Raw genomic sequence first — 15,599 nt, 5'->3', positions numbered from 1 at the left:
ACTCTGGGAACCTGGTCTTCTAGCCTTGACTATCCACTGCCAGCTGCTTGACTTCTGACTCCTCTATCTGCAATTTCCAGTCTGGCTACTTTCCTTCTGAAGGGCTGCTTCCTTCTCTAGATGTCTCAATGCCATTGGTAAAGCAGCTGCCTATATATATATATATATATATATATATATATATATATATATATACCAAATAGTCACCATCTGGCTCTTTAGCCTGGGAGAAACTTCTAGTTATCTTGTAACATATTTATCTACAAATTAACTTAATATAATGAGATACTTAAAAATTCTAAGTCAATCAATTATGGTTTGGAGGAAGCTTTATTTTTCCCTATGTACCACCCACAGACATGGTGATCCTGAAAATGTCTCTGCCTCTTCTCATTGCTTACAAGCCAATTAGACTATAAATATAACTATGAGTTATCTGAGAATTGAGGGTAAGTCTAACTGGTGTGTATGTGGCTCATGGTGAATGTTTGTTGAGTGAATGAGTGTGAGTGATGGGTGGTGCTGTCACCTGTTTTGATTTTGATGTCAAGTAGGAGGTGCATTGATCCATGGAGGGTTTCCTGCCCATCACTTCCTGATGATCTGGGATAGTTTTGTTTTTAATTAAATCACATTTTTACTCATGAGTAAATTTTCAAGCTCCTATCACGCCAGACATATTCAAATAGTTTACAGTGAAGAAGTGCATTGACCTTTTGAATTTGCTCTTTCATTTCTAAATTGAACAATTTAGACTGTTTTTCTTCTAAGCAATTTAGGCAAAAATGTAGGATGCCGCTCCTGAAAAGAATGGTCAGTAATTGGAATCATGACTCGATAATGCATATAATCTTGTTTTCTTCCTTATTGGAGGAGGATCTTACTGGTCTCCCTAACGTGTTAATCTGTTAATCAACATATTGAGTATCTTTTATGTGCGGGGCATGGGTGAGACAAATAATATGTTCTTCACTTTGAGACATCTTCCACGTGTGTCAGAAAATTGACATCTACATATAAGAGTTAGCTATCGTCACAAGGCAGTACTGAGAACTACAGAGTAGAAGAAATCTGGAAGACCATAAACATTTCTACACAACTACTCAACCGTGGGGAGGTTGAACACTTCCTCAGGGGCTTCGTGAAAACTTTTATTCTCCTCTTAACATTCTCTTGTCTACAGAAAGAAATTATTTTATGTTCAAAGCCATTCAACTTTCTTGGATTACATAACATATGGTGAGTTGTTGAGCTAAGTGGAATGGCAAGGTCAACTTCTCTGACTACACATTTCTCAGAGTTTTACATACTAATGACTCTCAGACTCCTGTCTCCAGCACTGCCTTCCCTTCGACCTCCAGACAAAATATTCAACTGTCAACTTAACACCTATGCTTGGTTGTCATCTAGGAGGCATCTCAAACCTAGTATACCCAAATCAGAACTCTAGATTTCTACCCCATCCCTGTCTCCACCTCCATTACAAGCCACCCTCAGCTCTGTGAATAGTATCACCATCTATCCACTAGATCAAGTAAAAACCCTAGAAGCCATCCTTGAGTTTTTTTTTCTTCTCCTCACTGTTCTTTTTTGCCTCTCCAAACTGTCCACAGGTCCCCTCTGTCCTAGTTCCAAACTATACCTTTTGTCTATCCACTCCTAATCTTCTAGTTCAAGCCATCATTCTTTGCCTATTTTTTATTCTCAACTTTTTTATTGTGGTTAATATACATAAAATTCACCATTTCAACCATTTTTAAGTGTACAGTTCAGTGGCACTGAGTATTCACCTTGCTGTACAACCATCAACCACAATCCATCTTCAGAACTTTTCCATCTTCATACATTGAAACTCTGGACCCATTAAGTAAGTTCCCCAACCTCCCCTCCTCATATCTTATGGAAGAACCATTCTACTTTTGGTCTCTGAATTTGACTACTCTAGATACCTCATGTAAATTGAATCACACAGGATTTTTTTCTTTTGTGACTGGCTTAGCATAATGTCCTCAGGTTTCATCTATGTTGTAGCATGTGTCAGAATTTCCTTCCTTTATGAGATAGAATAATATTCCAGTGTATGTATATACTTCATTTTGCTTGCCTGTTCATCCACTGATGGACCCTTGGGTTGCTTCCACCTTTTGAACATTGTGAATAATGCTGATTCTTGCCTAATTTTTGATTCTCTTTTCCCTAAAACCTATTTGCCTCATAGCAGCCAGAGTAATTTTTAAAAATGTAAATCAGATCAGGTCACTTCTCTGCATAATATCCTTCAAGGGCTTTCAATTGCACTCAGTAAAATCTCAACACTTCGCCATACAGGCTTGCCCCTGCCTAGGTTTCTTCTTTGTCCCTCCGTGCTCGCTTTATCTGGCCACAGGCCTACCTGTCATTTTGAAACAGGGCAGACTGTTCCTGTCTCAGGGCCTTTACCCTCTGCATGGAATGCTCTGTCTGAGTTTTGCAGAAATAGCTCCTTCTCCTCATTTAGGTCTTCACTGTAGGTCACCTTCTTTGGACACATAATCTAAGCTAAAGAGCCCACTCTCTCAACCATGTATTATCTGTCACATATCCCTAGTCTCTTTTTTCCCCACAGCCCTTATCACCATTGAAAATTGTTATGTTCATTTATTGATTTACTTATTTATTTTCTGTCTTCTCATTTTAGCAATGTGCCACCATGCCACTACTGACCTGTGGATAGGATAATGACCAGTGGGATCGGAGAAATGTAAAAGCAGTGAATTTTGCAATTATAAAGTCAGTTGGATGCTTTTTAAAGAGAAAAAAAAAAACCTTCTGTGGTCTAGTATACTAATTTTCCAAATACCATGCCTAGGCATTGACAAAGGGCATATTATACAACAACTGAATGCTCTGGGATTATGGTGCCTATAGTATAATCGTATGTTGACAAACGGAGACCAAACATCTGAAAAGTGAGTATGTCCCTTGAAAATACTTAAGGTCTAACAGATCAATATATTTGGAGACACATGTCAAAAATCAGTGTGTAATTTGTATTAAATGATCGTGGAAACTCATAGATGGTACCTATAGATCCCTGCTGGTATCGATCATATACTGCTGTCAGGGAAGAAAATTATCCATAATGCTCTTAAACTGTGTATACTTATTTACAAATCATTCATATGTATGGTAAAATATTAGTATATTAAATGCTAGTAAATTTAAGGGTTTCTTTTTTGAGATTGAAAAATAAATAAAGGCTCCAATATACTTTTCCTGTATATCCTCTGGGATGAATGCCTCCCAGTCTTTAGCCCACTGGCCAGAACATGGACTACAAAGTGTGTCAATAGCAAAGCTCTGCTCACTGTCACTGATCAACCTTCTATCAATAGACTTTGTCAGGGAGATGACAATTCAGCTGTTGCTGTTTCTCCTTGAAATGCATAGACAGCCCGCTATGGTCTCTGGTATGACCTACTAGTTTTTGTTGAATTGAAGTTATTCATACTCTAGAGTTAATTTTTCTTCACAATCTCCTGGTGGATATAATAACTTCTGCTTTTTTTTTTTTAAGTCAAAAGAAACTTTCCAGATGACAGTATGCAAAGTTTTCATACAGTCTATCAGTGATTCAGGTATACCCTCACGGGATAATATTCAGCTCATACTTTACCATGTTTAAGATTAATGTAGAGACATTTAAACTAATGCCGTTTAATAAGAATATTTTGTATGAAGAGATTAGTCAAAAGAAACCTATATACAATAGTTTTGCCCATTGTTTATGTTTTCTAATAAATAGGGTTAGCTCTACTTGAGAAAGAGATGTATAAAGGACATTTTCTTTTTATTGAGTTGTAGTGTACTGTTAAATTGCTAAGGTTTGGTGAAAGTCAAGGTCCTCGGGGATGTTTGGGACAGCAGCAGGTATTTGCTCAATGAACTGATTTTCTAGTTATGGTATTTAAAAACAGAGAAAAATTAGATTCTTCACCTCATAGCATTTGAATTATTGCTCTGTGACCAGATTGAATACTTTCTACCAAATTGAGTATTCTCTTTTCCCAGAAGCTTTCGTAAAAGAGTCAAAAGAGTCTTTTACAAGAGACTCTTTTACAAGAGTCATGCCAAGTCAGTCAAGACGAGCCATTTCAAGTGGACGAAGAGAGGAAAAAGCAAACTGCCTTCATGGGAGGCCAGGCCTGTTCTTTGCTTTGTCTCTAATTAGCACGTGACCTCCAGCAAGTCACTTTACCTCTCTAGTGTGGCTGTTTTCTTATCTCAGTGATTCCTGTTCTCCTACACATTTTTTAGGAAGTGCCTTAGCTTTGTAGGAAGATGTATGGAAAGGACTATGTAAGTGAAGAGATTTTGCCCTCAAAGTTGCTCACACTTGAAGTATTACTATGCAAATTAATCTCATATTTTTTAAAGCTCCTTGTTTTATCTATCTATATTTTTATTCCTATTTTAAAGTAATTCTCACTAATAATTTTAGACTTACAGAAAAGTTGAGGAGATAGTGCAGAGTTCCTATATACCCCATATCCAGTTTCCTCTTTTATAAACATGTAAGATTAATATCTTATCCATTTCTTTTTTTCTTTTTTTAGTGAGGGAGAGAAAGAGAGCATGTGTGTGCACATGTAGGAGTTAGGGGGGAGGGGCAGGAGGAGGGAGCAGGAAAGAGAACCATAAGCAGGCTTCACACCCACCCGACTCCAGGCTCAATCTCATGACCCTGAGATCATGACCTGAGCTGAAACCCAGAGTCAGATGCTTAACTGACTGCATCACCCAGGCTCCCCCAGGATTTTATCCAATTTTAATCACTAAAATAAATATTCTATATGCCCCAGGTCTAAAAAAAAAAATAGATGTAGGGGGCTGCCTGGGTGGCTCAGTTGGTTAAGCAACTGCCTTTAGCTCAGGTCATGGTCCCAGGACCCTGCAATCCAGCCCCTTGTCAGCCTCCCTGCTCAGCAGGGAGTCTGTTTCTCATTCTCCCACTCACTCTGGTTGTGCTCTTTCAAGTAAATAAAATCTTTAAAAAAATATAGATGTGGGCCTGCTAACTTTTCTGTGATCTTAGCTTTCCCAATCCTTGCAATGGAAAATAATGTATTTGCTGTAAATAGAAGTATCAATCATAACATTTTGGCTTCCAGTAACAGAAAAGTCTGACTCAACTGGCTTAAAAAATAAAGAAAATTTGTTAGCTGAGACAACAGAAGGTGTGGAGGTAGGGCAGTTCTAAGATTGATTCAGGAATTCAGGGATGTCACCAGAGCCAGGCTTTTTCCATCTCTCTGCCTCCTCAATCTCAGTGTTGGTCTGTCTGTAGTCTCGCACTGCTTCTGGTGGCCAGATGGCTGCAGCAGCTCCTGCATCTTAAACAGATATCACCATTAGGAAAGGGACTCTTTTGTGATTCTTCATCAGCAAAGAAAACCACAAACTCTTTTCCACAAATGCTTCAGTAGACTTTCTCTTGATTTTCTTTCGTTCAATTGCATCACATGCCCATGCCTACACCAGTCACTGGTAAGAGAAGGGGGAGCGTGGGTGTGCCACGAATGGCTTAGTGTAATTATGATGTGCCTCTTTGGGCTGGGACTGGGGTCCTCTCCTCCGAAGGAAGAGCCATTTAGGGGACAGCAGATACATGAACAAAAAGGAGGCGTGATGGTGAATGGCTGGTGGGTAAGCAATTAACAAAGGCAACTACAACAGATATTATTACACTTGCATAATAGTGGTGAGTGGGAGAAATTTAAGTAGTAAAATAACTAACACTTTATCACATACCAGGTATTATTCTAAGATAGAAAAGACTTAGGTCATTTTCTACCATACTTTAAGGTAATGATGACGTGGGGATCCAATATGGGTGTGAGGGCCCTTGAAAATTTGTGTAACTGCCTGTTTTACAGATTCAGAGACAATATACCCCCAAATATTTGTTGTGCTGTGTGGAATGAATATTTGGCCAGAGCTCTAAAGATAGATTTTTTTGCTTCTTTTTGTGTGAATGGGATTTACTCTTCTAAATTTTGACTTTTAAAAGGGGATCCCTGGGTGGCGCAGCGGTTTGGCGCCTGCCTTTGGCCCAGGGCGCAATCCTGGAGACCCAGGATCGAATCCCACGTCAGGCTCCTGGTGCATAGAGCCTGCTTATGTCTCTGCCTCTCTCTCTCTCTCTCTCTCTCTGTGTGATGATCATAAATAAATAATAAAAAAAATTAAAAAAAAATCTGTACACACTTCAAGTAGAGTTAGTATAGATCAGATACATAATATTTTATAAACAAGCTTCTTCCTGATTGCAATTATCATCAACTTTCAGGACGTTACCAACATTTGAAGAACAAACTCATTGAAATTTTTAAAAATTTGCTTTTTTAATGATTGTTTGAAGTGTAACCTACAAAGAGTATACCCTTTTGAGGGGCACAATTCTAACACTTGACAGATTCATGCAACCACCACCAGAATTAACAGAGAATATTTCTAACATCCTAAAAAGGTCTCTCATGCCCCCTTGTGTAGCCAGCTTCCTTCCCTCCACCCTAGCCCCCAGCGATCATCCATTTCTATTCCTAAAGTTTTGTCTTTTCCAAAATACTATATAAATGGAGTTAACCAGTATATGGTCTTTTAGATCTGGCTTCTTTAACTTAGCATAATTCTCTTGAGATTTATCTATATTGTGGTTTGCACCTGAAGTTGGATCCTTTCTATTATTAAGTAGTATTCCATTGCATGGATATACCACAGTTTGTTCATCCCAAAGCTGAGGATATTTGGTTTATTGCAAGCTTTTGGCAATTATGAATAACATTGCTATGAATGATGGGGAAGAGGTTCCTGTGAAAGCATTGGTCTTCATTTCTCTTGGGTAAATGTCTAGGAGTGGAATTGCTAGGTTATCTGGTATGCATTTGATTTTATAAGAAATTGCCAAATTGTTCACCCAGTTGGCTATACTGTTTTGCATGTACAGCAGCAATGTAGAAGCGTGGCAATTGCTCCATAGCCTCCCTCAGTAGTGTCAGTTTTTTATTTGAGCTATTCTAGTAGGTGCGTAGTGGGATTTCAAATGATATTTATTTGTGTCTTCCTAATGACAAGCGTTGCTGAACATCCCTTCACGTGCTCATAAGGTATATCTCTTCACTGGTGAAAGGACTGCTCAAATTTTTTCTCAATTTTCTTTTTTGTTTATGGAGTTATTTTCTTAGTATTGAGTTTTGAGAGTTTTAAAATATTATGGATAGGAGTTCTTGTCAGATAGGGTTAGCAAATATTTTATTCTAGACTGTGGCTTATGCTTTCATTTCTTAACCATGTCTTCAGAAGATTAATCTATTTTTAAGATTCAAATTTTTAGGTTCTAGGTCTGGAGAAAATAAAAACAATTTATGCTAATTCTTGCTTGAAGATTGCCTACATGCAGGGTTAACAGTCTTTTGAAAACCCAAAAGATCAGGATAATTCTTAAAACAGATTTTTCTCAGAAATCCTGGAAAAAAAAGTGAAGCAATGATATTACGGCTTTCTTGGATATTATAATTATGAGCTATATTTACTTATAAAATTCATAATTATTTATCTTTGTCCTGTAGGTTTGCAGCATGATTATTACTTAGAAAATTAAGCTATAGGGATCCCTGGGTGGCGCAGTGGTTTGGCGCCTGCCTTTGGCCCAGGGTGCGATCCTGGAGACCCGGGATCGAATCCCACGTCGGGCTCCCGGTGCATGGAGCCTGCTTCTCCCTCTGCCTGTGTTTCTACCTCTCTCTCTCTCTCTTTCTCTGTGTGACTATCATAAATAAATAAAAATTTAAAAAAAAAAAAAAAAAGAAAAAAGAAAATTAAGCTATAGGATAATGTTCATGAACTTTTTTTAATGGCTCATTAGAACAGTTATAACATTAGATGAACCCCCCCCCTCAAAATTACCAGGAGTGATCCCTGATAAGCCCCTGGAATCAATACTCTTTTACACAAAATTTGGAAATTTTGCTCTCTCTCTGTTGAGATAGAGTAGGCCGATGGTATGGTTACAACCCCCAAATCTCAGTGACTGAGCATGAGCGTTTATTTCTGTCTCAGGTTGGGTGGTGGTGGTGGCGGACTGTGAGTTGTTCTATTTTGTCTCTCAGAGCCTCCAATGGTGGAGATTCAACCTCTCGAACTTCGCTGGGGTTGTACAGCAAGACAAGAGAGAGAAATGGAGAATCCCACAGGGCTTTTCACTGCCTCACTGTCAGAGCTCACCCGTTCACTTTACCTCAGCCAGGATGGGTAACATGGACCTATATCTGGAAAGTGTCCTCTGCTGTGCATTCAAGCAGTGGAGGAGCATCTGAGGTTGGTGAATATTAGTTATGTTTATCACCTAAAGTAGTATAACAGATAAATTACAGTCACATTACTTAAATTAGACATTTTGACACATTTTTATTACTTACTGCCTGGGAAACCCTGGACAATTTTTTAAAAAAAGTTTTATTTATTTATTCAAGAGAGACACAGAGAGGCAGAGACACAGGCAGAGGGAGAAGCAGGCTCCATGCAGGGAGCCCGACATGGGACTTGATCCCGGGTCTCCAGGATCAGGCCCTGGGCTGAAGGCGGCGCTAACCCGCTGAGCCACCCGGGCTGCCCAACCCTGGACAAATTAACCTCTGTGAGCCACAGTGTCCCCAATATGGAAAAGGGGTAATATGAGAGTTAACATTTATTGAGTATATACTAGGAGCCAGGGCCTGTTAAAAGTACTCAATGTATACAGACAGGCTTTAATCTTTGCAGCTCAGTATGCAGGAAGAACCATTGTTACAGATGAGGAAAGCGGGGCCAGACAAGCTTGAGTAACTGGCTGACCCAGACAGCTTGTCAGAGTTGGTTCTATGATTGGAAGCCAGGTGTCTGCCAGCTGTACTGCTGGGTTCCGTGACTAGGCTCTATTTTCTCTTTTGCAATTGATCATCCTTGTTTTAATAGGTGTATATTAATGACAAGGTGCCGTCCTTGTCACTGTTACAGTTTAGATGTGCTGGCAAAGATAGAAAGGGACACTTAGCTAATGTATTCATTTGAGTATTTCAGTAAAAACGGTGCTATTTTGTGGGGAGTGGTGGGAAGGGTCATCCAAAATAAGTGTGTGGCTACGAGTTTCTATCCACAGTTCTCTAAGGGGGTCTTCTGTTTTCTACAACTCATTTTAATGATGATGTCCCTGGAGGCTTCAGTTCTAGCAGAGATGCTGGACAGATTTTTCCGGAGTTCTACGGTAGGGTGTATTTGCTGAGAGTGCTGCATAATAAATCGCTGGGTTTATCCCCTCTGAGGAGAAGTAGCTTCTATCCCAGCCCTCTTGAGAGTTTTAGCCTGCATGGGGCTCGGTGTTTCTAGGTAGGCATTGAGCAATCAGTAACTTCGTTAGACATCTCAACCAAGTTTCTCTGGCAGTACACATAAGGGATCACCAAGAGCCCTAGTATAAGAATCCAAAAGAGTCCCTTGTCAGTTAGGGATGCTTTTGGGTGCAAGTAACAGGACACCTAAGAGGTGCCAGTTGTCACAAGAAGAGTTTGGCAGTACTGACCTGGACTCAGCCAGCGGCTCCCTTTCTTTTGGCTCTGGTGGTTTCTTTTGCCTTTTCCTTATGATCACCAGATGGCTACTGTAGCTCGACCATGCCATCTTGATAGCTAAAGAAAGAAGGATGGCAGAAAAGGGGGTTTCCTTCATCAGGGAAGAAAAGGTTTCTCTGAAACTTTACAATAGGTGTTTCCTTGCTGCTCAGTGGCTACAGTGGTGCTGCCAGTGCATCATCAGGCCAGTCCACCTGTGCCCTGATAAAGCATCTGCCTCCAGTTCTTGATAAAAATTGTACTGCTAGAGGGATGCCTGTGTGGCTCAGTGGTTGAGCATCTGCCTTCGGCCCAGGGCATGATCTTGGAGGCCCGGGATCGAGTCCCACATCGGGCTCCTGCAGGGAGTGTGCTCTTCCCTCTGCTTGTGTCTCTGCCTCTCTCTCTCTGGGTCTCTCATGAATAAATAAAATCTTTTTTAAAAAAATTGTACTGCTAGAAAGGATGAAGGGGTGTGTGTGTTTGTGTAGACAATCAGTTTTTGTTTGCCGCATGTTCCCTCTCCTATACGCACCCAGGAACAGATAATTTCTTGTATGAATGTTTATCCTGAGGGCCTGTTGGCTTCTCTAGAATGGACTCCAGGCCCCACATCCCCAGGGTAGCAACATTGACTCCACTCTAGATGGAGGGGGCCCATCAGGCTGTCTCTGGTGAGCCTCCAATTTCAGCATATGGGGAGTTATGGTTTCCATAGCAGGGAAGACACCCTTCCTCATCCCATCTCCAGCTCTCTCAACAAATGTTTCTGTGCTAGTTAGAAGGAACGAACGGACTATTTTGGTGACTGTGTAATCTGACATCAGTGAGCAGCAAACTCAGATCAATTTCAGGTAATGATTAGATCAAGCCATTGCAGGACCGTTGTTGTTTTTTTCCAGGCTTCATGTTTTTAATAAGATAGGACACTAGGTTGAATCCAATGCAAATCATTTGAAATTTTCAAATTCAGTTAATGAGAGCATCTGGATTATCTTTACTATTATTTTTAAAAAAGATTTTATTTGAGAGAGAGAAAGAGAGAGAGAGCGAGAGAGAGCACACACATACATATGAGTGGGAGGGAAGTCAGGGGAGGAGCAGAGGGAGAGAATCTTAAGCAGACTCCCTGCTGAGGGCAGAGCCTGATGCAAGGCTTGATCCCATAACCTTGAGATCATGACCTGAACTGAAATCAAGAGTTGGACGCTCAATGTACTGAGCCACGCAGGCAACCTTGGATTGTCTTTATATCACACAGCCTGCCATGCTAAAATGGGAGCATTACAAAGTTTTTTCTTTCTTTCTTTCTTTTTTTTTTTTTTTTTTTTAGATTTTATTTATTTATTCATGAGAGACAGAGAGAGAGAGAGAGAGAGAGAGAGAGAGAGAGAGGCAGAGACATAGGCAGAGGGAGAAGCAGGCCAGATGCGGGACTCAATCTCAGGACCCCAGGATCATGCCCTGCGCCGAAGGCAGATGCCCAACTGCTGAGCCACCCAGGTGTCCCTACAAAGTCATTCTTAAGAACCGTTTATTTTGTTCTGCTGCTTTCACTATTTTTGAGTAAAAAGATTTTTCAGTTCTCCCTTTTATAATTTCTGTAACACATGGGAAAGAAATGGGGCCAGAAGGGTTCTAGGAAAACTTGCCATGTTCACTATTCCCTTTTGGTTGCTCTAACTCCACAGTGGAGGCTAGGCGTGTGGAGGGAGCAGTACTTGGGAGCTTGCAGACACCACGTTTCAGAACTTTGTCTCCTGGTGTTCCATTAGATCTTACTAACAAACAAGGGGAAGACATTCTCAGGGAGTTGACAACCAGTCTACCTGGGCAACTGACGCTACAATTTCATTTTCATGATTGGGTAGACATACATTTTAATATCTATTTTAAAATCGTTTTTCAGTTTTCTGACAATAAATAGTATGGAGAGACAAATCATTCCCTTCAGAAAGAGCATCTTTTCAAGTTTTCTTTCTTGTTATGAGGAAGTAAGCAACTTCTACAAAAAGCATAGGTCATTAGCTCCTCTGGTACTGACATAAGGGCACTTATCCAACCTGGCAGGGGTACTGCAAAGAGTAGTTAATTATTTGCAAAATATTGTCAAGCTCCCAGGTGAGAGCCACACTTTCCATGCTCAGCATTATTGTTGTAGTATTTTTCTGTTGCCAAAGAGAATCTGCTCCAGACTGCCTCCAACATGTTGGGATATTGGCCTGTGTTTTGAGAGGGGAGCATCAGTACTTGCTCAATTGTTTAAAAGTTGTTCAGTTTGCCTGTGATCTAATGAGGTTTATTTTTAGAGGTGGTGTGCTGGCAAAAGTCATGTCTTTTAAAAAGCCGCCCCAAATGGTGTTACAAACATCAATCAGAGGGAAAAAAAAAATCCAGGAACAAAGTAGTAATTTCCCCAAATTCCTTTAGCTTAGCTTTGTTTGTTTCTCTAAAGATCAAATTCAAATAGTATTTTATGCTTTCTTTCACTGAATTAACAGTGGCCCGGAGAATATCTCAATCCCCTTAAAGAAACAAGGGGATTGCTACATGTAACAAGCCCCTGCATTTTTCAGGGCTCATCTGGTGTGCAGTGGATCTGGGCCTGGCTGCTTTCTTACCCTGCTGCCCAAGTTGTCTTTATGGCAAAGGCCACAGTCACTCTCAAAAGAAACACGGGTTCACGTCCTCCAAGCTCCTCTTCTGGAGCAGAAGAATGCTAAACTAGACGTCTGTCTGTGCAAACAATCAACTAAACATATGCCCACTTTCAAAGGGGGGTCTGGTTCTGTCGGTCTCTTAACTTCTGGAAAAATGACTTTTTCTGAATGAATTTTAGGAAAGTATTAAATAAGCCAAGCTATCTGTGTTCTACTCATTTCTACATTAGCATGGAAAATGCACATTTTTAATGGTGTACATCATTTATTAAATGGATCCTTCTATGGTAGTAGTAATATTAATTACACAATGTATAACAGAATTAGAATATAGGATACTAGTTTTATTAGGGCTATGATTTATGATGCATTACGTACTAATCTTATTTAATCCTCATAGTAGTCCTAGGTGATAGGTATTATTTCATTTCCATTTGACAAATGAAGGAACTGAGGGTTTTAGAGAGTTTGCTTATCAGTAAGTGGATAAGCAGGGAATCCAGTGTGTTGTCAAAGCATGTGTGAGTCATCAGGTTCTATGGAGTACAGGTTGAGATTATTATATGCTAACCATTTTTGGGGATGATCAGAGAAGTTCATGAGTTATTGTTGGTGTAAGTATTGGCTTATCCTTATAGGAAGAGAAGACGGTAAACATAACATCTGTGACATTTTTACAATGGAAGGAAAAAATCAGATGAACATGTAAATTGGCCAGAGGGAAAAGAAGTCTTAAGAAGCTTCCAGATTCATTCCTAGTGGCACATCCTTAGACCAAAGGGCAATGTATAGAAACTGCCACCAAACAATAAGAGTTTTAGTTACTCAAGTGCAGGTGTGAGGAGAATTAGTTGTTAAAACGCCAGCTGATTTCTTCAATAGAGATTAGGATATCAGGGCAGGGCAAAAACTAAGGTTCACAATGTTCATTTAAAAATACACTATGATCCTTTACTTTGTAAATAATGAATGTAACTAAGGTACTGGAAATTCCTTCCAGAATAAATTGTTAACCCTTTGGTGCAAGGGACAGTGGGCAGGAGGCTAGGAGAGACAGATTCTGGTTCTGCCCCTAATTAGTTAGCCACATGACCTTGGGCGAGTCACATAACCTCTGCAGACTACAATTTTTTTCTTCGACGCAATGAAACCTCTGGTCCCTTCAATTCTAAAATTTTCATAGTCTATGTAGTCAAACTGGTCTCATGTTCCCTAATAGTTCAGTTTTACTTCCACACACCTCTTAGGGAATTGTCAGGGAGCTGCTGGAAAATGCAATTCAGTTTTCATGTGAGCTTCTTTGCTCACTCCACACCCCTGTTCTGCTCTTTTTTAAAAAAACCCTGTCATTGCAAAACACTTTCAAGGATGGTGGGGGAGCAAGAGGAAAATCAGTTACCAAAAGCCTGAGTTTTACATTTCCATGCAGAGCACTCATGTCCACTTTGCCACCTCTTTCATTGTTCTGCTTTTTGATTATTCTGTTATTGAATTTTTTTTTATTACAAAACACTTCATAAAAAATTCTAACTTTGAAAACCAGGATGGATACTTCTAGTCAAAGGAGCAAGAAATAAAATATTTTTCGACTTTTATCTACTAATTATCTGTGTGTAATGATAGTTATTATTTTAGCTGTTCAAATTAATAAACTGACACAAGTAAAACTGGATTAGGAAGATTATTTATGGCTTAATGGTAAGTATATTAACAAAAACTGCATTACCAGGTAAAGCATACCCATCTCCTCTATCCTAGAAAAAAATTTAATACTTTTTTTTGGAAGCGCATCTTACAACAAATATTACAAATATATAATCATGACCTTAGAGAAATGCATAGACTATGTAGGGAAGGGATACCTAGAGGATATCAAGACCATGAAGGAGAAGGCATAGTCTGCAGCTGACCTTGAAACCCCAGCCCGGTTTTACTGACAAACAAAACACCTCAGAAATATGTAAGACTATCTAACTGAAGATAATCCTCAAATCTCTCAAGATCCTTGGGCAGAGGCCAAAATAGAGACACCCCACCCCCTGCCCTTGTTTTTCCATCAAAAATGTCTTTTAACTTGTAGATGTTTGCCGGAAGTAATAATTATCTATGTCCTTCCACTGTTTGAGTTTTTAAGTCCTATTCCTATGGACATATTTAGCTTATAAATGAATTCCTAAATAGACTTTAGCCAAGAACAGATAGTTCACTTGATGTCATAGGCCCTGTAGAAAATGTTCCTGCTTCTTTATTGCTCAGGCTGATGAACAAGATCATGAGTTCCTTTCCAAATGGGTCAAATCTATTCATACTTGCACTAAATATGAATGGCTTAGGGCAGAAATTAGAAATATGTGGCAACTATGTGATCACTGCCCATTCAAAACCAGTGCCCATAACTGATCATACCTCTATTTCCTGCTGAGCTGAACTCAGTCTCAGAATTCTTAGCAGCAAACACAGCTGCCATAACCAAAGAGAACATGATTTACTGTCTATATTCTAGAATTAAAATATCTTACGAAATTCCTCAAAGTGTTGCCTCTTTCCCTATTACACCTTGACTGATTATTCTGAAATTTTCAAACCTTTTGTTTTCATTTTGATAATGACTTTTTTCAAGAACCACCTCTTCTTGCATATTTTAAAATTCCCCACAGCACTGAAACACTTTTAAACATACATTAGGGACTCAAATAGCTGTGTTTTGAATAGCCTACATGCTAGAAATAGAAGAAAGAAATACCACATAGAGCCAGAGAGGACTCAGTCTCAGGACTATCTCAGAGAGAACTGGGTGTCGCTTCTCTCCAGACACTAGTAGAAGGGATCCTGTACCAAATAGCCCCAACAAATTAAGTCCTGGGAAACTGGCAAAGAAGAATGTGTAAGTTCCAGTTCCTTTTGTGTTACAAGTTTCCAAAATACAAGGAAATATGCCAAATGCTTAGGATCTTCAAATGATAACGTCTGATTTAATGACTAACAGGGAAATGCCCGCGGAGCAGTTCATGGACAGTGTGGTCTCTTCAAAGTCAGATCCTGTTGGCGAATGACCAAAGAACCCTTCTCTCCTGATCCAGCCAGCCACTTCTATGGCCAGGAAGTACTTTGCCATCAATTCAGCATCAAAAAAGTGAGCAAATGAAAGTACCATTTGCAGCTAACCTAAGAATTCCACCGAATATCCCAAAATTGGCTTTGAAACGCCTTTGCATTTGAGGCCTTGACTCTATTTTAGAGGAAGCCATTTCTTACAGAGAAATGTAAAGATTAAAAAAAAAAAAAATTAGGCTAAGGCATCAAGAGAAAACGATTT

At 39.6% G+C, this 15,599-nt stretch overlaps 1 protein-coding gene across 2 annotated transcripts in view; it reads right to left on the bottom strand.

The window, feature by feature from the left end:
• Positions 1-1,694: 1,694 nt before the first annotated feature.
• The window catches only part of CDIN1 (CDAN1 interacting nuclease 1), a 229,574-nt gene continuing 215,669 nt past the window's right edge, over positions 1,695-15,599 (bottom strand). For both annotated transcript variants that reach the window (XM_072738212.1, XM_072738213.1), the window contains one exon: positions 1,695-5,372. In XM_072738212.1, coding sequence (XP_072594313.1) covers positions 5,306-5,372 — 67 coding nt within the window. In that variant the 3' untranslated portion in view covers positions 1,695-5,305. The remainder of the gene's footprint in view (positions 5,373-15,599) is intronic.

Source organism: Vulpes vulpes, chromosome 15, assembly GCF_048418805.1.
Source record: "Vulpes vulpes isolate BD-2025 chromosome 15, VulVul3, whole genome shotgun sequence".
Taxonomy (NCBI): domain Eukaryota; kingdom Metazoa; phylum Chordata; class Mammalia; order Carnivora; family Canidae; genus Vulpes; species Vulpes vulpes.
The sequence above is the reverse complement of the archived record's forward strand: the minus strand, read 5'-3'. Positions and strand labels throughout refer to the sequence as shown.